Genomic DNA, 25,527 nt, shown 5'->3' on the forward strand with positions numbered 1-25,527 from the left:
CACCGCGGGTAGAGCATGTGTCCCAGGAAGCGCGCGGGGTCTGCCCGCAGAATGGGTTTGGAAATCTCTGCCGCTGCCTTCCCTTCCTTTCCTAAGCAGAGGCGCATTCGCGGGTGAGAAGCTTAGCCGAAGTGTTATCTGCTGGGTTGTTGTGTTTTTTTTTTTTTTTTTTTGGATGCGTTTTCCCTTTTGCGTTGATGGTCACCGGGCCCCGTTGGTTCCATTCCTCGCAGGGGAAGGGGGAGGGGAGGAAAGCGAAAACATGTCTTCTGGCTGCTTCAGGAGAGGCTGCTCCGCCCAGCGCTGCGCTCGGAGCGTAAACAATTCGCGGGCGCTAAAAACAGGAAAATAAAAACAAGTTCCATGTTCGAGCTAAGGCACTGACCGTATGTTCATCTGAATAAAGGAAACGCTGGTTTCCGATCTTGTTATGCACATAGAGATGTGTGATTCTAGTTTTGGTTTTATCTTTTGTTTGGTTTTTAATCTTGGTGTTGTTCGAGCATCTGCTCTGTTTATCACCGAGTTAGTCCTTGTAGCTCATTCATCTGCTCTAAGGGAGCTGTGGCTCTGGTGTCCGGCCAAAGGATCAAGACTGATGCTGTTACCTTCGGGAGCTTTTTGCTGTTTCAGTTTTTTTTACTGGAGATGTTGGAGGTGTGTGCTAAATGTATGGGAATGCTGGAAAGGTTAAGGATTCATTCGTTTAATTACAGAGGTGGAGAGAAGGCTGAGAGAATTTTAGAAGGACATTTTTTAACTGACTTTCAGTACGTGGATTGGTTGTTTAAAACCCACAACTGATGTAGTTATTCTCAAACCCACGCTATTCTGTGGTATAAACTGAATTAATCCTTTTTTTTTGTGTCCTCATGAGGCCCTGCCAGTTAAACTTTTTAAAAATGCATATTCATATGAAAGATGTTTGCACTTTTCCTTTATGTTTTTAAAATAAAGGGCTTTTTGTTTACTTTTTGTCTCTTGCCACAGCCTCCTTCCTCCAAGAAGACAGATGGTTCAGGATCATATACTAAGTTGCAGAATACCCAGGTGAGGGCAATGTCTGAAAAGAAGCAGAAGAAAAAAACAGACTCGGAAAGTAAACAAGAGAAGGCAAATCGCATAATATCTGAAGCAATTGCAAAAGCAAAAGAGAGAGGAGAGAGAAACATTCCACGAGTAATGAGCCCTGAAAACTTCCCCAGTGTTTCTGCTGAAGGAAAAGAGGAAAAGAAGGGTAGGAAAGTTAAATCCAAACCAAAGGACAAGGAGAGCAAAAAGCCGAAAACTGGTTCCTCATCCAAAATTAAAGAGAAAACAAAAATTGGGTAAGTAGATTATAATGTTATCTGTCTTCTCTTCAGACTGTAAATCCTTGATTAAAATGAAAACTGCTTACTGATAATAAAATGTTCTCCACTGCCTACACAAAATTCTTCCTGATTAAGTCCATGTGTGGACTCACTCATTCAGGAACAAGAATGCTCTGTTTTCTCTTCAGATAAAATGAATGTAGGACTGTCCTTTAGAAACAAGTTATTTTAAATACATGCTCTAAAATATTCTATACTCACTTTGAAGCATAGACCCAAGTACCTTTCATCTAGTGTTGTGATCAGTTTTGACTCCAGATGAAGTTTTTCTGTGTTATGAATGCTGTCTTTATCAATTTTGGCATGTAGCTTTAATACAGCATGTATGATAAACTGCACAGGGAGAAACTGGAACATTAATGAACTTCTGAGCAAGAGAATATTCTCACAGATATCATATGTATCAAAAGTAAAGTGCATATTGGAAAAATTATATTCCAAGCACTTCTTAGTCTTCAGTCATATCAATTTAATCTGCCCTCTTAAAAATTTTGCAGACTCAGCTGGGTCAGGCTGGGAGGATAGCTTGGGGTAAGGAGCTTTCAGAAGACATTAGGTGTTAGGATGCTCCAGGGGTTCAGTAGGTGGCACAGCTTCTGACTCCAGAGCTATCCTCTGTTACCTGTATACTTTGAAAGGGAAGTGTCTGATTTCCCATGTTAAATGTGTCAGAACTTGAAATGGAAACCTGAGCTACAGCCTAAGTTCTGTTTTTCAAATCCATGCTCTTTTTGTGGTAACAGAAATATTAACTGGCACATCTCTCCAAATTCAAATGTCTCATATGCATATGTGTATTCTCACGTATGGAGCAGAAATGAATGTTCTTTTAATCAACCCATTTCTCTGCTTGTGCCTTTTTTTTTCTCCCCTAGAGATCAGTGCTTTTCTTACATGTTTGAAGTAAACAACTTTGAGTAATCCTACAGTATGAAGGTTACTGCTGTATACTCAACTTGATTCTTAGCATGGCTTTCATGGTATTAATTTTTTTCTGGTCTGTGGGTTGGCATATGAAATGCTGCTCTAAAGCACACAGGATAGTGCTTCCTTTTCCTTTTTTCTCCATCTGATTAAACTGATTTTTGATGTGTACTTGCAAAGTTGATTTCACTTTTGTCTTTCTGACTTTACTCATGTTCTATAACAAACATTTGTGTGTCTGTCCTACCAGGAAACTTATTCACTGCTGTTTGGCTGGTGTCAGTTTCATGGAGCTTTGTGATTTGTGCTTGAAGTGCCTTTTACTGATTCCTTTGGATAACTGACAAAACCTGCCAAAATATGATATTTACAACATACCAGATAGTTACCATAATATTTGTACTGGTTTGAAACAAACAAACAAAAAAAGAGATAAACTGTTAACTTCCATTTATAATTCTGCATTCAGTTTTGTCTTCATGAAATGCTTTGCTTTGCACATTTAGGGTCAGTTTTCAGGATTTCATCAGACAGTGTCAGTTGAGAAAGAGAAGTTTCTCAAACTGTGTTTTTAACCATGATATTTGTGCTTGATCCCACGTACATTCAAGCTCTAGAGAAACTCCCATTTAATTAAGCATGGCCAGTGTTTCATAATTTGCATTGAGCTCTGAAGGTTTGCCTCCCCATTAGTTACCAGTTTAATCAGCTAATGCCCCAGTAGCACTCTGTTAACTTAATCATGCTGCTGCCAGGTCCTGCTTTAGCTACGTGGGACACATACCTAAAGACTGTGCACTCAATTCCTCATTGAGAGCAGTGAAGAGTCTTCTAGAGGCACAGATGGGAGACTTTGCACAATTCCTGTGTATTTAGATGGACAGCAGCAAATCCAATGCTTTGAGGCCTGGACAGATTTCCTTTTTATGTCCAGATTAATGTGTTATGTGGAATTAGCACAATTTTGTATTATTGATATTAATACATAAAATAACTGTTGAGCAAAGAATATGCCGCAGTGGTTTTGCAGAGCAGTAATTGCAAGAAGGCCTTGATTTTTTTAAAAGGAATAATCTTCCCAGCCTCTCTTTTCTATAGTTGTCTTTTCAAAGATGTTAAAAAAATTATGCAAGTACTAAAATTCCTTTTATTTGGAGAAAACTAAAATTAGAAAACTAATAAGGGTTTTAGAAGGCTAAACAACTCTTGTAAAGGTTTCTTCTTATCTTCCGTTCTTGAGAAAACATTTCTTAATGAATCTAAGCACATCCTGGAAATTTCTGTTATGTCAAAATAGGATTTGGTTTTTATGTGTGTGGGTTGCTCCATTGATTTTCTCGTTACCTTAAAATAAAACAAACTCTGACTGAATCTTGGGAGAAAATTTTACCATGCTGAAGTAATACCTTTAAAAGGCAAGAAGGGGAAGATCTCACTTGGGGTTTTTTTTAATTGGAAAGAAGGATCTTGGAGATCTGTTTAAATTTACATGAATAAATACTTTGTTTTTTAATCAATAAGGAGAAAAACTTAAAACAGTAGCCAAGTTGTCTGTATGGCATTCCTAGCATTAAAGCAGAAAATAAAACCTGGAGTCCCCTCATGTTTTAAAAAGATAAACAAACCATTTCCAACTGTTATAAACTGTTATCATCTAATTTTTCTACAAGCAATAAAACCATGAGTGAAACCTTAGAGCCAGGAAAGGGTTACAGTTAAAAAAAGAAGAAGATAAATACTCAGAGTGGTGGTGAATTTATTTAGATGCATCTGCTGTTCCATTTTAGAAGGAATTCCACTATGTTATGACCATTCCTGATGAATATATTTCTTTTCATTCAGCATTTTCTGTAGCAAAGACATTGAACTTGCAGGAACTGTTAAATAGGCTGATTCAGTTTGGATTCAGAGTGCCAGACCTATGCAGGAGGTGGTGCAGAGTTGTGTGTTTGAGAAGAACTGAAGTCATACACATGGTTTGGGTGATTCCTGTTTGATCTGCAGGCTAATAGGATCTGAAAGAGCTGAAACTCTAACAAAAATATTGATTTTTAAAAAAAATTTTTAATAAATGTTTGAGAAATGGTTTTAATCTGGTCTTTCCCATCTCTGCTGGCAGCAAACAGCCTGTTCAGCATGATCACATTTGTACCTTCACTAGTCCAGGACTCCAGCAGCAAACTCTCATTTAGATTGTGATCACAGACTTGGCTGACATCTTACAAAAGTTCTGTCTGTGTAGCATGTCCTGTCTTGCTCGAAGATTTTCAGAGTTACAGTTGTCTGTGAAAATTATACACTCTGTATTGCTGCTGTGGTGGAGCTGGAACAGTAGTTGCTGAACAGACCTTGGTAAAATTGCCTGGTAGCCATCAGGTTTAAAAAAAGGTGCTCTTACATGTAGTACAATATAGCTGTTACTGAAATTGGCTGGTCCTCATCTCGGATCAGGATGAGTTTTAACTTCTGTGCCTAGATTTAGGGGTCAGGATGGTGTTTGAACAGTCTTTTTTTCCTTGTTATTCAAGCACATTCAGTATGTGTTTGGTAGCTTCTTTAACTGTTTATATTTTCCTTAGTGATTCCTCTGAGATGTACGTGTACAGAAAAAAATTATAGTGTGATTCTTTCCAATTTATCATTGCTAGTTAAAAATTGCTGGCAGTGACTTCCTGAGCAGGCTGTAGTTTCTAAAGGTGAGGGTGAAGGTTTTTAGTAGTCAAAGACATAATACCTATTAATTTTAGTCCAGTGGCTTAGAACTGGATTCGGTGGTTAAGTAAGGTTTCTGTGCCATAAGCATTGGTGAAGATAAATGACTAAATTATATTATTACCAAGAACATTGTAAGGGTATGACAGAAATTATTAGGAGAATGCATGTATAATATATTTAGTGTTACCACATTAAGTAACCGATTTGCTTTCTGCATTGATTACTGCTTAAGTTAATTCTTTAAAATTTACTGTACAATTTCATTTCAGACCCACTTTTTCATATCCTGGCTATTTACCAAGGTGCACTGACGTTTAGGAATCTATTTAAACCCTTCGTGTTTTTGCATAGAACTGGTTTCCATTTATAAGCTTTTTGTAACTGATTCTGCTTCTTCCATCTAAGGTGATGCATAGTTAAACCAAAAAGTCTACTTTTTACCACTTGATATGAAGAATTATGAATTTGTGAACATTCTGTTGTTCAAAAAAGTAGATTGGCATTTAGGTTTTATAGCTCTCAACGTATTCCCACCTACTCAAACATAAAATTAAATATCACGGCCCTGATGAAAAGCAGCAGCTCTGCATTGGTGATGTAAAGGACAATATCAGTAGAGTGCATTTAGGTATTATTTAAACCACTGCATAGCTTAAATAAATAAATCCCCCATATCCTAACAACTCAATTAGCTGAAGTTTGAGCCAGGGTGGTAGTCCCCAAGTTAAAATCTGTTTCCTGTTATCAGAAATGGCTGTATTGTTTCATGTGCAGAAAGAACATTGGTGGAGTTTGATTATTAACCCTTAAATGACTTAGTAATGAATCCAGCAACTGGTATGTGATCCTGCTCACTACTCGGAGGAGTAAATGTTCTCATTGCCTTGAGCCTTGAAATAGGTCTCACAAATACTGTTTACAACGCTGAGCATTTTTAGGGCCCAAGACTCTGACAGATAATCTTTGTTTGCTTGTTGATATGGTGCTAGTAGGATGGTTTGAAACACTTGTAAACTCAGCTAGCAACAGGAGACTTGGGGAGGGGGTGGAGAGGAAGTGATTCACCTGTTAATGCTGATCCTGTATCATTTAGGGGTACATACCTAGAACTCTAATTTCCTAGGAGCAAAATGCTGTGAGTCGTCTTAGTGTTTCGAGCAAGCACAGGAAATTTTGGTAAAGAGATCTGTGGTCAAAAGGAAGGGATGCTCAATGAATCTTTTAGTTCTCTTAGATCTGTAAAGATCATTAACTTCTGTAATGATTAAAATGTCACATAAATTCCAGCTTTGATCATCGTTCTGGGATATCTTTGCATGCACTGCTCTGTGACTCCCTGGTGAAGTTTGCTCTGTTCCCTGATTCTAGTTTTAATGAATAAGTTGGGCCTAACTAACACAATTGAAAGTTTCAACTACAAACTATATGAATACAAAATAGTGTGGTCTTACCTAATAAATAACTAAACACTTGGTTTTTAATTTGCATTATAATTTCAGTGTTGTATGAGCTTGAAATAACTGATGGTTGCGAAAGGACTAAAGGAGTGTTTTAAAAATCTGTGCACAATCCAAAAGTTATAAATTTGAAATATAACTGGAGAAGGGAGACAGTGGCTATTATTAATGTGTTAGTATTATTTATTAAACATATGCTAAAAGGGTAGGATAAACTGATTTTATACCAGTGGTTTAACTGTCATTCCAAGAGGATACACTGTCTTGTGCAGGAAATATTTACTTTATATTTTTAGCTAAGTTCTTGGTGATAAAGAAATACTAAAACTGCTGGTAACACAGGAGTTTTGTTCTTAGTAGTATAATGAAGTGCTTTGGCTATGAGTTGAAATATCTGGGACGTGGCTTTGGACACTAATAATTAGTTACTTGGTGGTTTTTTGGTTTTGGAAAAATGGAAGTTAAACGATGTATTAAAGGCATTGAAGGACAGCTATACTCATTATTCCTGGCATGTCTAATACATATTTGCCACCTTTTTGTCTCTATCCTCTTTAATAGTTCCTCATGTTCACTCTTTGGAAGGCTTTGAAAACTGTTTATCATTTTAAAGCTGTTCAAAGTGCTGACAACGTTTCCATCACATTCTCTGTGATCAAACAGAAGGGGAATGGAGCAGGTTCTTACTGGGTCTTAATTTATTAGAAAGAACTTGCAATGCTCCTCAAATAGTGGCTCTGGTGGTACTGCTGATACTTTGTCTCACAGTTTTGTGACTCTAAACCGTGTTAGAAGCCTTGTGCTAAGGATCAGAAGGAGTATTGGCTAATGAGATGGCTTTTAAAGTTTTTCCATTTGGTATAAGTTTCTCAACATCTTCAGTCTGTAGCTAGAGAAGAAGGAAATACATACTGAGGAAACCTACAATGTCTCATTGTTGACGTATTTCTAGATGTTACATAATAAGATAATTTGAAATTTAGAAAGGCAAGAGAAAGTGAAATTGGAGTAGAGTCTACTGATATTAATTATTCTGTGTCTACAGTGTGCTGTTAACTTTTCATAGAAACATAATAGATAGTTTCTGTTCAGAACAGTTTGTTTCGGGGTGGAAAAAGGGATTTTAGCCAAGGATCTTTATGCTTTCATGCAGAAATTTATAAACTGGCAAGAGAACTTGCTCTCTCAATGAAAAAATTTCACAGAAGTGATCCCGTTTACAAGCTTCTGAAAATCATTGTTTTCACGTAGCAGATTTTTTTAGAAGTTTTTGGCCAAAATATGAGCAGATTGCATTTTTACTGATAGGAATGCATGACTTGAGCACCATACTGTCATTCAGCAACTTCTGATAGCAGGGAACACTGTGATGCTGGGCACTGGATCAGAAAGAAATGAAACTCTGCATTTATTCCTCTCGTTGGCTCCAGAGTCGTGTAGAGGAGGAAACATTCTGATCTGCAACATGTAGGGAAGATGTTAAGAAAATTTCAGGGAGATGCTTGCGAAGAGAAGTACTGGGGGTAGGGAATACAAGCTCAAGGCAAGACACGAGAGCTGACAGAATGGAATATCATGTCAAGGTTGCAGGAGCAGAGCAAGAGGTGAACACAGGGAGTACAACTACAGAGAAGGAGAGGAACAAATGTGCAAGGAAGGATGTAGCTAGAGCAGTCTAATCACAAAATAACCCCACGTTCTAAACCAGAAGGTCCTTAGAATCCTCTGCTGTTCAGTGGGTACCTCTACAACCCATAGCAAACGCCACATCCCTTAATACTGTGGTTCTTGAACACAAAAGGAAAGTGAACCTAAAATACTAGGCAGTAGTGCATGAAGGGAATGAGCTGTGGTTGCACAGATACAAAAGCTTAACATAGCAACATGCATTTATGAGCATCAAAGGGATCAAAATTTGGACTAGGTTGCCAGGTACCTACCAGGTGTCAGCCTTGGAGATAAGTAGAACTTAACTGGACTGAGCAACATAAAAGAACTCTGAAGTTGGCTTTGAGCAGGGACCAGGTCCTCCAGAGACCTCTTCCAGCTTGATTTATATCTCAGCATTTACTTAATAAAAGAAGATTTAGTTATCCTTTATCTTCATTGTTAGTAGTCTTGTTGTTCATTTAAAAATCAAAACGTGTCCCGTTCACAGTTGTCTCTCTATGCCATACATGCATCAGGCCTTTAGTGCCTTTATCTGAAATCAAAGAGAAGACTTGGCATCTCATTTATTGGTCAGAAAAAAATAAAAAATTTACAAATCATATGTGATTTCACTGTGAATTGAATATGCTCTGTGTCCAGTTGTTTCAGTGAAACGATGAGCAAGGGACAGGTACAGATCAGCACAGTTCATTGCCCTTAATAACATCCAGACGAAGTGTAGAAGAGTGTGTACCTAGTGGAGACCAGACCAGAGTTCCATCAAGCCTAGGAGCCTCTCCTCAAGTAGTCAGAAGGAGATGCAATGGGAAGAATTTTAGGAGCAGGGCAAGCACGTATGGTACTTGTTCCTATTTTTCCAGACTCTAAAGGTGCAAACTTGGTGGGATAGTTCCAGTTTCATGAATGACCTTCCAAGAAATTCTCACTCATAAGTTTATCAGGTTTCCCATTAAATTAATGTTAAATTTTGGTATCCGCAATTCCATTTAAAAACAAGCTCAGAAGGTCAATCACAGTATGCCTTGTCTGCATCACTTCGGAGTATATTAGCTAATTTGACATATTAACTGACAGGTGCAATGTCACACTTACATTCTATGTAACAAAGTGAGCTAAAAATGAAAGAATTTATCCAAGTCCATCACCTGAAAGAGTCATGTTGGACAAATACCCGAGAATCCAACAGGCTTAAAAAAAAAGCCAAAACCCCCCCAAACCCAAAAAAACCCCCAGAAGAATCCTAATCAGAGCTCAAAAAGGAGGGGGGGAAGAGACACCAAACTAACCTTGAAAACAGGAGGAAAACCATTGTGATCATTGTTGAAATGATTTCCTGTGATTATGAAACATGTTTTCTAAGTAATAATTAAGCCGAGAACACCTAATGAAAAGCCAAGGACCAGAATTTACTTGTGAACAAACAGCTCTGTGATTATGCTGACTGCAGCTTCATTTCAACATGTATTCACCGCTGCTGTTCACTTGGTGCTAGAAGTAAATCATTTCAATGTGTATTCACCACTGCTGTTCACTTGGTGCTAGAAGTAAAAAAAAAAATTATGGTGTTTTGGGTTTTTTTAACCTTTCCACTGAACAAAGTGATTCAGTATTTAAAACCAATGAAAATGTTCATTGCTTCCTAAAATATATACCTAGAATCTTTTGTAAGTCATGTTGCTTGAACTTTCCGAAGTGTTTTGGTAATTTATGTGTATTCACCACTGCTGTTCACTTGGTGCTAGAAGTAAAAAAAAAAATTATGGTGTTTTGGGTTTTTTTAACCTTTCCACTGAACAAAGTGATTCAGTATTTAAAACCAATGAAAATGTTCATTGCTTCCTAAAATATATACCTAGAATCTTTTGTAAGTCATGTTGCTTGAACTTTCCGAAGTGTTTTGGTAATTTAAGATGTTTATTTTCTGTGTGTGCTGTTAGTTTGGGCATAGTAAAATGAATGTGTGTTCTCATATTTGGACACTTGCAAAGAGAAGCAAATGAGATACAAGTGTTTCATCCATTATTTTCTCAACAGTAGTTTTTTCAGGTGACCAATATATTGGATGCTATTTTTGTGTAAAATAACTTGTCTATATATAGACTGAAGTCTTATGCTTAATTTGTTTGTAACATGGCAGAATCAGCTTTTATCCTGGAACACTTACCTCATTTTCTCTTGCAGAAATCTAATGATTACAGACTATACAAAATGCATATTTTTAGGACAGCTCTTTGTCTGTGATTTTGTTGGATAGTTTGTCATCATTCTGCATTTATGCCACTGCAGACATATTTAAAGAAGAGTATTTGGCACATTTCAAGTGTTGTTACATGTTTTAGTTAAAAACAAATTGATTAATTGGTGTCATGGTATGTGGTGTAATCTCTCAATACAAACAAAGAAATAATTGGTGCTTTTGCTGTAGAGTTTATTTTATTCACCACAGCATTTGTCCTTAACATATTCTGATAAGTTCTAAGTTTCCTTACAGATAAAACTACTGAGTTTTGCATATAGGCAAAAAGGATTCATGCATTCCCTTATTTTCACCATGGAATGACTTATTTAACCATTCAGATTTTGCATGTCAGACAGCTCTGAGTGATTTATAGATTGTTCTCAACAGCTAATTTTTTGGAGTAAAAGTAAGAAAAGATACATTTTACATGGTAAATTGTTTATTATAAGTCATTTACTGTTGTCATCTGGAGATGGTGTCTCTGCTAACTTTGTGTAGTTTACCATTGTCATTTGGTTTAAATGTTGGATTTTGTATTTCTCTAACTCATTTAAAATTTTTAAATCTGTATGGTGTGGAGGAGTTTGTGGCAGTAAGGTAACTGCTTGCCTGTAGAGAAATTCACTGGCACTAGTGAACAGTTCTTTCTACTGTAAAGTCATAGCTTGTTGTTTTGAGACCTGTTACTAATTTTTCAGGCAGTGCTGCTTTCCAAGTTCTACATTAAGAGTATGGGAATTGCTAGTGGATGTGGTGTACTTTAAATCCTGAAGTTATGTACACTAGTATATGGCATTCGCTGACATGTTGGGGTTTTTTCCTAACAGAAAGCTAATCATCACACTGGGTAAGAAGCAGAAAAGAAAAAATGAATCTTCAGATGAATTGTCTGATGCTAAGCAGACTCCACAGCGGCCACTGAAAGATGAAGACTCACAGGTAAGGAGTCAGAATTTTTCCTTGTGAATTTGTGTGTGTTCTTTCTACAGGTCTTCTTTCCCCTCTCTCCAAAATGTTATGCTCTGTTTGACACAGGGACAGTTACTCTCCCAGGGCTGTGTCTCTCCTAAGTAGAACCTTACGTCATCAGCTGCTTTTTCCAGTTGAAAATCAGAAAATCCTGCAGGTTAGAATCCCCTTTCCAGAATGGGGCATCAGTGCCTTGCTTGTGTCTGTTTAATTTCAGTACAGAAGTTTATGGATTTGAAACTGTAAGCACTTACCTACTGAGCTGCCAGTTAGACCTGATCCTTATTTTGGCTGACTTGGTGAGAAAAGGCAGAAATCACCTAATAGAAGGGACAGTTACCACTGAAGCTCTCTGAGAGCATTTCAGAGGTTTGTTTTGAGCTTTACTGTGGTTTTTTTTCTTGGCTCTCCTTCTGTAGAAACTGAAAAGAATTGACTTCCTGCAGTGTTGGATCTGAAGGGAGCAGGGATCAATATGCTGATAGGCTCTAGTTGCTGGTGGAATATTTCTGAAGGAAGTTCCAGATGAAGAGTTACAGTGGTCAAGTCATTCCCTTGAGGACTCTCTCTCTTTAACTTTGTTTATGCAATTTTTGCATAGATTACCCTGGTATATATAGTAGCATAGCTAATTATTTCCAAAACCTGTGCACAAAGAAGCATGAAATGTTGGTAAGAGGTTATATTCTATTTACGTGTGTGTTAGTAACAGAATTATAAACTTCTTGCTTTAGGGTAATATCAATTAAAGTAAGGTTTGATGCTGGAAATGCACAGGTTTTTATCCTGTGGCAATTTCATCCACAGAGATGAAATAAATATTCAAAATAAGGTGCTCTTGAGTAAAAATTAATCACATTGTTTGATGACAGTTGTCAAAAAACAATTATACATAAGCCACCAGATACAATACACAAAACTGAAGACTGTTTCTTGCTTGGTTTCTTTTTCTCATTGCTTTTGTTTGGGTTTTTTTTGTTCTATTTGATTTTTAGCATGACAAAGATCATCTTCAGTTCTAGTGTGGATAGACAGGGGGTACCATGAAATCGTGTGCTCCTGTGTGAAGGGAACAAAGGGTAGATATGTGGAGGTGTGGGAGAGAAAAAACTTGAGCTGCAGAATGTCACAGCACTGCCCTGTTATCTTGGAAGGAACTGGGGAGAAGCAGAGCAGGAAAGACATAAATTGCTTTACTTCATTAATTCATTATCTCCTTAGTTTTCGAACATGTTCATGATTTTCTTTTCAAAGAGCTGTTTCTAATTTCTGTTGCAAATAGCTGTTTCTAAGCTCTGGGGGGCAATTTTAGGTCTTTTTTTCCCCCTAATTCATTTTGTATGCTTAGTTTCACAGTAAGTGTCTTCCTTAAATACAGTTGGTTGGGGTTTTTTGTGTTTTAAATGTGTGGTATTAGTTTATTTTGTGTCTTAGAGCATTTGTTGAGCTGAGAACAGTGGCTCTCAGCTCAGGAAAATACAAAGGTTTTTTTTCCAAACAGCTCAAGTTCTATATTAATGTGTTGGAGAACATATGTCAATGTTTTGTTAATCACTTCATACTTCAAGAAGAGACAGTGAGAACTGAAAATGCCACTTACATAATTTTGCATTGCTCATATTACCTGTTGTTGTGTTTTTAAAATCTAGTTCTGTCAGCAAACGATTATTGATTGGACTGTAATGTGACATTAGTGTGTCTGTTTAAATTAGAAGTTTATTTTTGTGCTTACAACCCACCTTGTACACACTTTTTACTGAAGAATAGTTAATCTACATCATTGTGGAAAGCTGATGGTGTCATATATGCAGCTTCTCAGCGGGAATGGTGGTGCCCATTCTTTGACTTTTGCTCTATATGTTACTACTTGACCTGACTAAAATGCCTCTAAAGAAGTTGTTAAAGTATAGCTAAAGCCTTTTACCAGATACCAGCCAGACCAGGGGCTGAATTTAACAGTCAGGAAGAAAAGTGCCTGTGCTGCAATCTTACTGTTACTTAATATCTGCTCTGCAGAAGGCAGCGTGACCACAACATTTTGGTTTTTGTTTTGTTTCTTGTTCTCCCAACTGAGTGCAACATTGCAACCTGCAATGGATTTTCCTGCACAAAAATACCCAATATTTCCATGCAGCTCAGTGCAATAAATTTGTTTTGTAGAGACTGTTTTACATTGCTGATTTTTATTTTTGTGATGATCAGCTCTCTAAAGCAGATTGTAGTGTTGTCAGATGTTACTAACTAGTTTGATACTGCTATTTTTAGCCAGTGAATCCAATTTGCAAATTAATCTTACGGCTAAATAGGCAGTGCCTCATATGTTGGTACTGAGGGTTGGAAAGGTTATGCAATATCCTAATAATCTAAGCATTTGAACTGTGAATGCAAAGGAATTATTTTCTTAGACTGAACATTATTTTTCCAACTGGAACTTGTTGTCCTCAGATTCTTGCAGAAACCAGAATGAAAGGTTAGAGCAAGAAACTGCAGAGTAAGCCAAATACTGCTGTTAAACCAGCTTGATTATGGTGGAGGAGAAAGTAAAGGCATTAACAAAGCAACAGACTTTAGGTCAGACTTCATCAGCAATCTGACCAACATGGTCTGGTGAAAGTCTTCACGATTTTCTGTACAGCACTGTTGTTCAGCAGAGATACTTGAGCATATTTTGTATCTTTCCCTCTGTTGTTGAATCGGACACGCTGCTGTTTTACTGCTCTCAGACTGCATTAGGAAATTGCTATTGAAATACTGATCTCATGGGAGATCTGTTATGTATCAGCTTTGCTCCTGTGCCCTGAAAATAGTGTTTTGTGTTTCCTTTTGAGCTCTAAAAATAAAAATATCGAATGTTTGTATGAAACAGAATACAAATATTTAATCAATTGTAAATAGCATACCTTTGTGATTCACATATTTCATGTTTTATATCAGATGTTTACCTTTGGTTTTAGCTACAGCTAAAGTATTGCTCGGTGTCCCAAAACATGCAGTTCATGTTAGGGGAAGTTTGGGGTAAAACCTCTATTTATTTATTTATTTATTTATTTTATTTTTTCCTTTCACTTGCATGCAGAAGAGAAGATCAAATCGTCAAGTTAAAAGGAAAAAATATGCTGAAGAAGGAGAGGGGAAACAATCAGAAGAAGAAGCAGCTAAAGTTTCTGTAAAAATCAAAAAGAATTCTGCCCCTTTACCTGATGAACAGCCTTTACAGTTATTTGTGGTAAGTAAAAACTGGCTTGGTCTGTAGTGAAAACTTTGTCTCCAGTAGTTCAGTGAATAAAACTTATAACTTGGAATACATTATTATTACTAAGCTATAGTTTTGTGTGACATTTTGCTCAGGTCTTAAAAACTGCAAGAAATGGCTTCTTACAATTTTTTTTCTGTTACAAACATTTGTTGACTTAATTGAAATTAATAAGAATAAGACTGAGTACATCTCAAGTGATGTATATGCATATGAAGAAGGTCTGTGAGAATGTTATCATGACTTTCAGAAGTATGAAAATTAATTGAGGCATCTCTTGATTACTGAGATATTAAAAAAGGATATTCCTCCTTCCTCCCCAGGCCCTTCAGGTTTGCACTTCACTGTTTAACTTGCCCTGGCTCTGGGGCTCAAACTTATTGTTGAACCATTGTGTGTAAATAGAGTGGCAGGAAAGAAAGAGGAAAAAGGTGTTTGTGAGGTGCTTGAAAGAGTGCCAGAAGTTGTCAGGGAAGGAGAAGGATAGTATAATTTCGAACAAATCAGACAAGAGGGAATGTGATTTTTTTATTGCAAGCAGCTTTTACAGGTTGCCTCTTTATCTCTGGAACCACAGCTGCAGCCTTGGCAGAGCCATGTAATCCCATGCGTGTCACACCTGAGCCCTGCTGGAATTCCCAGACGTGACTTTCTCAGCCTGATTCCACAGCATGTTTGTTACCTGTGTGAATCTATTCAATTTGTCACATTCTGGGTTTCTTTTCTTTTTTTTTATTTTTTACCTGCCTGTCACAGTTCTTATTTCTCTGTTTCTGTATTATGAAATCGTGGGTAAGTCCAGTGCATCAGTTTAACTCAGCAGAGCATTCACAGTGAGGCTGTGTCTGGAAAGCATCACAATCACTAGTGCTGCACTGTAAGTGCTTTTGGCAGGTGAGCATTGCATCTGATACTCTTGGGAAGTGGCAGACTTACTGTACTTTGGCATGGATAGAGACCTGGATGTTAAATTTTGCTCCCAGGCTGTAAGGGAATGCTACTGGTAGAGGCCAAATTTCCCTTTATTGTTGTTGTTCTTGTGGTTGAAGGTTTTAAGCCTGATCAGTTTGAAGAGAGGTCAATCACTGCAGTTTAATAATGTTATTGTTTTCCTGCATTTGTAGGAGAATCCAAGTGAAGAAGATGCAGCAATTGTAGATAAAATCTTATCCTCCAGGGTAATAAAGAAAGAAGTAAGTGATTGTCATTGAATAAAATTGTTTATTTGAAAAAGGGATTTGCATCTGTCTTTTTACATTTTCCTTGCATTTCCTTTCCTAGATATCTGCTGGGATGACAGTAGACACAGAGGAGTTTTTTGTAAAATACAAGAACTAGTAAGTGTAAAAAAATTGTTTTGTCCGATGTGATGACTGCACTGCTAAGTACCATGTTCATGTACTCAAGTTTTGTGTTGTTTGAAGGTCACTTATAACCAGATTTTGTGATCATTTGAGATTTTTCTTCACCAATTTAATCTCTAAATTGCTAGGGATATGCATTTCATTGATAATAATAATAATTTTGAAATTACCAGTATTGTGAAACCAGCACTGCCCAATAAGCTGACAGCCTTTTTTTGCCAAAGAACGGAATTTTTTAGCGAAGATATAGTTATTAAATCAGCAGGGACTACATGCCTGAGGCAAATTTTAATGTCATGAATTTAAATCAGAGCTGTTTCATGAACGTAGATTAGATTTATAGTGTCAAACATTTAGGAGAGGTTGATGTAGTAGTCAGTGTTACTGTTTCAAAAAGGAAAAAGACAACTTCTAATGATAGAAATGATTTCACATCAAAAGCAGGAAATAAGACTGAGGAAGAAAAAGACCTTTTTCCCATATTTTATTATTTTAAATTTCATACCTGTCTTCCTGTCACTACTTAATTCTTGATGCTGAAAATGCATTGTTTTGTGTTTGAAATCGAAAAAGCATGTTTTAAATTTTCCAGATGTGAACAATTTAGTCAGATTTTTGCTAAGAGGTGTCATTTTTTTGAGAATCTGGATTGGATTCATGTGTTGCTGGAGATCATTTGTCTCTTGTGTTTTTCAAAGGGTGAAGTCTCTTTTCATTCAAGAATGAGTAATCCCTGCTTTATTTCTTGCATATCTTTAGAAAGCTTAAAAAGTGATGAAAATACACTAAAAAGGGGGTGTGAGAAAGAAATATATGTACTTCTGTAGGTACTGGTGCTTATGGTTCCTCATTCCTGTGACTATTATTTAATGCTTCTCTGCAATCCCAGTCTGATGCTATGGATTCCTCACTGACCTTTTAGTGAACTGAGCTGTGTAATTCAGCAGTACCTGGGAAGAGATGTTCACAGGAAGTACCTGGAAAAAAAATTAGATCCAATATATGAAGTAATTTATATCTCTGGGTACTTTGATAGAAGTGTCAGATTTTAACTTCACTTTTTTTAAGCTCACTTGAAATGAGTTTATTTCTCTTCTTAGGACACGTGAAAGAAATTTGTGAATCCATAGAGTTGTTTGGATTCTGGCCCAAAAACGCTGCCTAAACTAGATGCTGTGAGATAGTTGTTTGGAGGAATAAATCTTTGATCTTTACAGAGGATTCTGTCTTACACAAGAAAATGTTTTTTGAATGAAATTCTGGTTTATAAAATACATTATTTTTGCTGTGTGTTAAAAATGGAGAGTAAGCTTTTGCTTTCACTGATGTGTTAATGTCAATCTCGGTGATTTTAGCTCATATCTCCACTGTGAGTGGGCCACAGAACAACAGCTTTTAAAGGATAAAAGAATCCAGCAGAAAATCAAGAGATTCAAACTAAGGCAAGCACAACGAGCTCACTTTTTTGCAGATGTGAGTATACAATATAAATTAATTAAGCTTTTTTCCCCCCCTTGTAAAATTGTGATTAATAGTTTGATTTTAAATACAACATCTGATTGTTAAGAAGTTAAAATGAGCCGTTGGGGTTTTGGTTGCAGCAGGGGGTTGGTTGTTTAACATAATTTTAAGAGCAAATCTTCTGGAGTCACTGAACTAACCTGACTTACATGGCTAAAAATTGGAATTGCTTGAGTAACTACTTCGAAGGGGTAATGAAAAAAAAAAAAAGAAAAAAGGTGTTGTGCTGAGCGGGGTGGTGTGAATTTTAAGGTGTGTGCAAAAGCCTTAATAGTTTTCCAATACCAAATTCTTTTTTATTTTGCAATAAGACCAAGTATTGGCATATAGCAGTTCTTTTGCTCCTACTGATTTAATTAATCTTGCACTGCAGATGGAAGAGGAACCTTTCAATCCTGACTATGTTGAAGTAGACCGGGTATTAGAGGTCTCTCTTTGTGAAGATAAAGACACTGGTGAGGTAAATATATCTTAAAGCAAGTCAAGAAGATACACCTCCAAGCAGTGTTTGATAACAGTAATTTTATCAGATTTCAGGGGAACACTTCAATGATTTTGAGTTTTATTAATATTTTTGAGCCATGGCAATATTTTCCTCTGGTAGCCATAGATTTCGAAAGAGACATGAACATTCAATGGCTTATATTTTTATTAGTATTAATAAGTCCTAGTAGGCAAAGCTTAGGTATTCACTGACTTAAGTGTGAGGTTTAATTATTGCCTTGTGAGTTCCATCAAAAAGCTGTTCCCAGAAACTCTCCTGTCTGTCTTGATAGTGGCAAGGGGTCACTGCTAATAAAAGCTTCAGGCAGCCAGTGATTGAGAAGTGTTTTGATAGCCACCAGTGGACCTTTCCCTCTGTATTTGTCAAAACTTTTTTTAACTTGAAGTACCTCTTCTGCAAAGCTATTCCAGAATAAAAACAAGAGAGAAAAAAAAAATTAAGAAAAGCAAATTAAGCAATTAAATTGACGACATTCAGAAAGAGTCTGAGACAAGTGGAGAACAAAGACTGGCAAAGTTGTTGGCTAAGGCTATTGGAATACTATGATCCTTATTCTGGTCTGGTACAAAGCAAAATGAGCAGACTTTGACCCAGTGATTTCTGCATTAATCTTCCTGAAGCAAGGCTGAGGGTTGAAATGACTTTTCATTGTATGCAGCAGATTTGTCATCATTACACTTTCAGAAAAAATGTGCTGTCATAAGACATTCCCTCAACTTCTTGAAAGATGACTCTTTGGTTTTTAAACATTTATTTACTGAATCTAAATAAGATAATCTGCTTTGGTTCCATCTTTTGAGACTTTTCCTAGATTTTTGCCTATATTGCCCAGCAAATCTGTTCAGCTCTCTGTCTCTTTGGGAAGACCTCTGGCTTTGGAACTCTCTAAAGCTCTTTATTTGGAGAGTGGAGGAAATGTTCTGGGTAGCAGCTCTGTAGTTTTTTTTTGCCACAGCACCCCATTTTCACAAATATCATAATTTATCTTCCCTAAGACTAAGATTTACTTGTGGGTAAGTGGGATTGAAAAGTACTCCAGGGGCCAACAACAAGTGGCGGAGTCTGAGAAGCTAAGGCTAAGTAGGCTAACAGGAATCTACACTGAACATATCAAAAAGTATCAGAAATTTGCTTTTGTTTCCAGCTCTCATGTAAGCAAGCTACTCAAATAGTAAGGCATATTAACAGTCTGTATACTAAATTAAAAACTGATAACATTCAGAATTTTCTTCTGCAGCCTGTTATTTACTATTTAGTAAAATGGTGTTCGTTGCCATATGAAGACAGTACGTGGGAGCTGAAAGAAGATGTAGATCAAGCAAAAATAGAAGAATTTGAACAATTGCAAGCTTCCAGGCCTGACTCAAGGAGATTGGTAAAATTATATCTAATTTACTTGTCTGTCTTGGCAAATTTGATTTGGTTTTCCCAACTTTATGCTTCTGTGTTAAAACATAAGGCTTATTGATGTTCTGGGTAAAAGATCTGTGTGCCTTGTTACCTAGGAATAATCAGATATTCAGGCAGGCATAAATAAATATTCTCATCGAAGTTGTTACTCCTAAAAAAAAATAATTTTTGCTTCGGAAAAATTGTGCAGTAATGTGACTTTCTGAGCTAACTGAGCCACATGCTGAAACTGGTTATCACACCATCTGAGCACCTTTAAGATGAGGAGGAACCAGAATGAAGTATTAGCATCCTCTGATGGAGAGAACAGAGTGAAGTCATGTGCTTCAGCACTGAAGGAGATTGGCAAATGAGATGTGTCAAACACATTCTGTAATTACTTCCTGCTTTTATTTTTCTTCTTGTCATTAAAGGGCTAAGCTGAAAGGCAGAAAAACACATGTAATAAGGAAATGTGTTTTATCTTTATCTATCTTCTGTCTCCTAGAGCAGAGAAAGCCAAATAGTTCTATTTAAAGTCCTGTATGTCATTGTCAGAGTAGGACATGTGTCCTGCGTGGTGTAGTACAACACTTGTTCTAATTTATTTATTTTACATAACCAAATATGCCCAGGGTTCTAATTTGTAGGCTTTGGGCTTTATTTTATTGGTTTTTTCCATCTACAGATAATGACAGGAGTCACGATTAACATCTTCATATTATATCGAGTTCGTATTTATAGTATTTATTTAAAATCCTGACATTTTGGCATGTGGGAAGAAGAGCTTTTCTACCTCTGTTACCATATTTGGTTTTGAGAGAAAAAGATGATTAAAGCGCAACTGTACAACTGACAGTCATCTTAGCATCAGCAACAAGTATTTTTTGCTCCAGGCTCCCAGCAGCTCTAAGGAATTATTTGCTGACTGCAGGAGTGTGGCTGCTCTGGGTGTGGGGGAGTGGACAGATGGCAGCTTGTGGGTGAGGGGAGGAACCACAGCTGCTGGGGAGGGACAGCTCCTGCTGCTCCCAGACCTGGTGTCAGGTGATGCTGACGCTGGCAATAAAGAGATGTAAAATTCAAATCTAAAATTCAGAGCTGCCAGATAAGGCCATGTGTCTATAGAGTGAATGCAGCTTTTAGAAATACTCAGAAAAGGAGGGGGGTGGGGGGGGAGGTATACAGCTGATCAGAAAAGCTCTTACTGAAATGATTTCACTTGAATGTCTGAGTTTGTCCATGTTGGGATGCAGAAATTATCAGAAGAGAGGGTTTTTCTGCTGAAATCCTACCTAATATCAGTCAAAACCATCATGATTTCACTACTAAGTTGCCTGCTAAGCTGAAGGCCAGGCTGTTGGGGCTCCAGGTGTGGGAACTAGTGTGTATACATACATATTTTTACATGTAGCGTCTTCAACTTTCCTTCAGCTTGCTAGGGACGTTAAGATGATATACCTTGATACTGTTAGTCTGTCTTGTCATGTCCTTTGTATTATGATCCTCTGCATGCTGGTGCTGTCTTTCATCTGATACCTCAGTGAAATCCATTCAGGGAACTGAACTTGTTTGTCCTCTTGGTCTTGGCTTCCTGACCTGGCTAGGTGTGAGATGAAGGGATCAGCAGTGACCAGGGCAAGTGTGGAAAGGAAAGATTTTTACATGTAGCATCTTCAACTTTCCTTCAGCTTGCTAGGGACGTTAAGATGATATACCTTGATACTGTTAGTCTGTTTTGTCATGTCCTTTGTATTATGATCCTCTGCATGCTGGTGCTGTCTTTCATCTGATACCTCAGTGAAATCCATTCAGGGAACTGAACTTGTTTGTCCTCTTGGTCTTGGCTTCCTGACCTGGCTAGGTGTGAGATGAAGGGATCAGCAGTGACCAGGGCAAGTGTGGAAAGGAAAGAGCAAGATCACAGGAACTCTTTGTAGATGCCCAGACAGCTTGAAGGAGGACAGCATCAGCATCCAGAGTTATTGAGACTTCAGGAATGTTGGCCATCCTCAATACTCTGTTGAAGGACAGCTAGCTGTCCTTAAAACTGCCCAAGCAAAGCTTCATGTAGTCTTGAAGTTTATCATATAAATGAATTAGTGTGTCGAATTACCAGTGCCCAAATATTTGTATTCTTAGTTTTAGAAACTAGTTGCTTGATTTTATTGTAATGTACTCTTAAGTTAATTTAAATGTTGTGATTCATATAGACAAATAAATAAACATTTCAGAGTTTTGCAGACTAGTGATCTGAGCATTGACACCTTCCCACTTTTGAGGCTGAATAATAACATTCTGAATCTAAATTGATACGCTCTGAAAATAGTGGGTTTAGATATTTTGGGAAAATAAAGCATGTACCAATTTGCACGTGTATTAATCTTTCCCTTAAAGGACCGACCACCTCCAAACTCCTGGAAGAAGATAGAACAGTCCAGGGAATATAAAAATGGCAATCAGCTCAGGGAATATCAACTGGAAGGACTTAACTGGCTCCTGTTCAACTGGTACAATAGGTATATGCATGGAATATTTTTTAATGTAGCTTTCTAAAGCATATGGAGTGAATCACTGTTACTGGGGATGAACACACTTTCAACTAAATTTACTGCAACTTTGCTGCTTATAGCTAGAAGGGTGTAACTGGAACAATTTTCTCTCCCTTTGGGTATGCAAGTATGTGTTTCTCAGAAAGAATAACAATATTAAAATAATAAAACCTAACTTAAAATAAATTTTCAGTGGCTATGAGGAAATTAAAACAAAAGCAACTTACACCAAAGTGCAAGTTTTCAGAACTTTTGAAACTGGGAAACAAACACTTTGCATCTTTCAAAATGATTGCTAGAAATCTGTATTGTAAGCCAAAGTTAACTTTTGTTCATTAATGCTATGAGGTATGGTCAGGAATATAATTGCTTTCAAGATTTTTATTCTAGAATGATATGTTTTCTCTATATCTAAGTTGAATTTCTGTTCATGAATCTTCTTGCTGCATTTCCAAACTATCAGTTGCATATCCTTTGTAGGGATTAATGTCAGCAGGCACAGTGTTTTGCCATGCAGGTTCGTGAGCTGCAAAAGAAAATGTGCTTTTAATTCTCACTCAAGCAGTACAGAGCTGAGAGCATCTGCAGACAGAGAAGAGGGCTAGAAGGTTTGGCTGAGGGGGAGCACAGAGTGGTACTTCATGGAGTAATTTGGTTATGTGCATCTGTCTCAGTTTTGGAGTCAAGAAGGGATGCTATAATGCACTCCTTTAGTGTGAGTGTAGCTGGGATACATCTGTGACTCACAGGGAAACTTCATTAATTTCTAGCGGTTTTGTCAAGGTGAATGTGCGTGTAGGAAATCTGCTTAATTTGAATTCCTTTAATTAGGGCAGATGAAGTCTCAAAAGAATATATTTGGAATATTTTTCTAGGAGAACTTCATGGAACATTCCATTCTCAGGTTTTGCCAGTGCTAAACATGGTGCAAAGCTTGTGGTTTTGTGTACTAAGCATTCTTTCACCATAACCAGGGAATGTTTGCAAGGAGCTTTTTACATTGCCTCAGTTTTCAATGTTGTTGTAAACTGCTATATTTGAGCTCTGGTTTTATAAACTGTCCATTTGAGTAACAGCTTTCGTGTCTCTGCCTTTTTTGATGCTGGTAACAAATATTTTTTCCTTTCAGACGAAATTGCATTTTAGCAGATGAAATGGGTCTTGGCAAAACCATTCAGTCCATTACATTCCTCTATGAAATCCTCCTGACTGGTATCAGAGGACCTTTCCTGATCATAGCTCCACTGTCCACGATCACAAACTGGGAAAGAGAATTCCGCACGTGGACTGACCTTAACGTGGTGGTGTATCACGGCAGCATGATCAGCAGGCAGATGATTCAGCAGTATGAGATGTACTTCAGGGACTCCCAGGTACTGTAACATCACTCCTGTGCAATCACTTACCCCAAATCTGTTTCAGATAGCAGTAATGAAAAGTGTACTTTACATTATCTGTGCGTTTGTCTTGGTGAGAGTCATTTGACATTCCGTGATGCTACATATGAGCATCTTCAACAGATGCTCACTGAGTAAATTCAGTGGAAGTGTTTGCAGCAAGATGTGTGTGTTGTTTTGCTGTGCTGAGTAATTTTGCAATTGAATAGCAGTGACGCTGATACTCTTGTGGAGATTAAAGTGTACACAGATGGTTGCAGTTGGGTCCTGAATTTGAAGAGCAGAGAGAAAAAAAATCCACTGATTAAGCTCTGTTACCTTTATGTAGCTGTTGATTTCCTTTTGCTGCTGCTAACTAGCTGTGTGTACAGTTTGTTTTTCAGTCTGAAATAAATAACATTAAATGTCACGATGAAATCTTGAAATCTGACTATCTAAAAAGGGTTTTTTTGCCTTTTCTGTATTTTCTGCATAAATAAACAATGTTTTTAAGTTAGCATGGCATTTCTACAAAATTGATAAAATCTGAAAAATTTTAAGGAGTGCTAAATATTAAAATGACATCTTGTTTCTCTAGTGAGTTGTTATTGCCTCACTTGAAGGCCTTAGATATTCCCTTTGCCAGATCAGTGGAGTTGGCTGGGTTAAAAGTTTTCATTCAATTCTCAGGTGATATTTTGGTTACTTACTGTATGACTGGTAACTGTATTAACATAATATATTTTGATTGCTTGATTTTAGGATTTTTCCTGTCAGTTTTTTAGATTTTCCCAGGGTTAAAAATGTGATTTTTATCTACATGAACCTTTTGAAACAGTCCTGTTAGGTGGTTATATCTGCCATTTAAAAGGGGTTAAAATTTTACTTTTGGCTTGAAAATATTGGATTTGGGTAGTAGTATTAATTAGTGAGTTAGAGAGACCTAATAAATCTGTGTGGGGTGACAGAGCAATTCATGATGTAAAATCTGATGTCTGACTCTTGACATAATTTCAGCAACAAAATCTGTGAATTGAGTAGATGAGAAGTAACACAACAACTTTTGTGTGTTGATGACTCTCCAGGGACGTATTGTTCGAGGCACCTACAGGTTCCAGGCCATTATCACAACTTTTGAAATGATTCTTGGTGGGTGTCCAGAGCTGAATGCCATCGAGTGGCGATGTGTTATCATTGATGAAGCTCACAGATTGAAGAACAAGAATTGCAAACTCTTGGAGGGACTAAAATTAATGAACCTCGTGAGTAACTACTGTTCTCTGTTTGAGTTTTACTTTTAGTTCAGTATGGTATGAGAATATGTAACAAATTTGTGTTGCATGCCAAGCCTCTCGAGCAGTTTTTCTTGGGGATAACTAGTCCCTATACTGTTCAAACATACATGGTTTTGATAGCTGATGCTTGTGGATTTTTGATTAAGTAAAATGTGGCAAGTTCTAACTGTAAATGGAATCTATTTCTGTTGATACTATCCTATAGTTTGTTTTGATTAGGATGAAAATTTCATTTAAAATTTGCTTAGTTTTTGTGCAGTATGTTGTGCAGTAAATAATTTTTTAAAAACCTAGAAAGTATTTTAAGCAAGTTGTTTGATAGTAAAAGCAAGCAAGTTCTAGAATTTTAAACAGACATTGTCACATAGTTAAGATTTTATTGGATACAATGCAAGATTTTTAAAAGTAGATACTGTCATGTATCTTGAAGCTTTTGCTGCATTAGTAGAAGATGCATCATGACTTAGTTCTACATTTTTTAATGACTTCATTATTACTTTGCTGTATGTTCTCAGGAATCATCTTAATTTTTTCTGATACATGCTTAGTTTCTATCTTCTGCACTATAGAGAGGGAGGATTATAAATGTGTGAATATTCCAGGCAAAGTTGAAGTGTTCAGTCATTTCTTCATTACAGATGTAGGAAGAGAGAATTTAAAGAAAAGCAAGTAGAAAATCCTTATTGGTGTTCTTGATAAGTCTTTTTATTTGTATTACCTGTGTGTACTTAGTGACACACAACTGGTATTTTCAGGTTATGATGCTCAGACTTAGCACAAAAGTTTTTGGCAAATATGTGCAGATAAGGTTATGTAAATTTTGTTTTCTTTTCTAGGAGCATAAAGTGCTGTTAACAGGCACCCCACTGCAGAACACAGTAGAAGAATTATTCAGCCTCCTTCATTTTCTTGAACCACTGCGTT

The 25,527-nt window shown here is 37.0% G+C and overlaps 1 protein-coding gene across 1 annotated transcript in view; it reads left to right on the forward strand.

The window, feature by feature from the left end:
• Nucleotides 1–990: 990 nt before the first annotated feature.
• The window catches only part of LOC103801405 (chromodomain-helicase-DNA-binding protein 9-like), a gene marked incomplete at its 5' end in the record, with an annotated part of 52,816 nt that continues 28,279 nt past the window's right edge, over nt 991–25,527 (forward strand). The window contains 13 exon segments of the mRNA XM_009073819.1: nt 991–1,328; nt 11,207–11,318; nt 14,425–14,574; nt 15,726–15,794; nt 15,883–15,938; nt 17,321–17,438; nt 17,860–17,946; nt 19,229–19,366; nt 21,778–21,899; nt 23,062–23,305; nt 24,394–24,570; nt 25,440–25,524; nt 25,527. The exon segment at nt 25,527 is cut by the window's right edge and continues 43 nt beyond it. Of these exon segments, the coding sequence (XP_009072067.1) occupies nt 991–1,328; nt 11,207–11,318; nt 14,425–14,574; nt 15,726–15,794; nt 15,883–15,938; nt 17,321–17,438; nt 17,860–17,946; nt 19,229–19,366; nt 21,778–21,899; nt 23,062–23,305; nt 24,394–24,570; nt 25,440–25,524; nt 25,527 (1,697 nt within the window).

The sequence above is a fragment of the Acanthisitta chloris genome, unplaced genomic scaffold (assembly GCF_000695815.1).
Source record: "Acanthisitta chloris isolate BGI_N310 unplaced genomic scaffold, ASM69581v1 scaffold4664, whole genome shotgun sequence".
Classification (NCBI taxonomy): Eukaryota; Metazoa; Chordata; class Aves; order Passeriformes; family Acanthisittidae; genus Acanthisitta; species Acanthisitta chloris.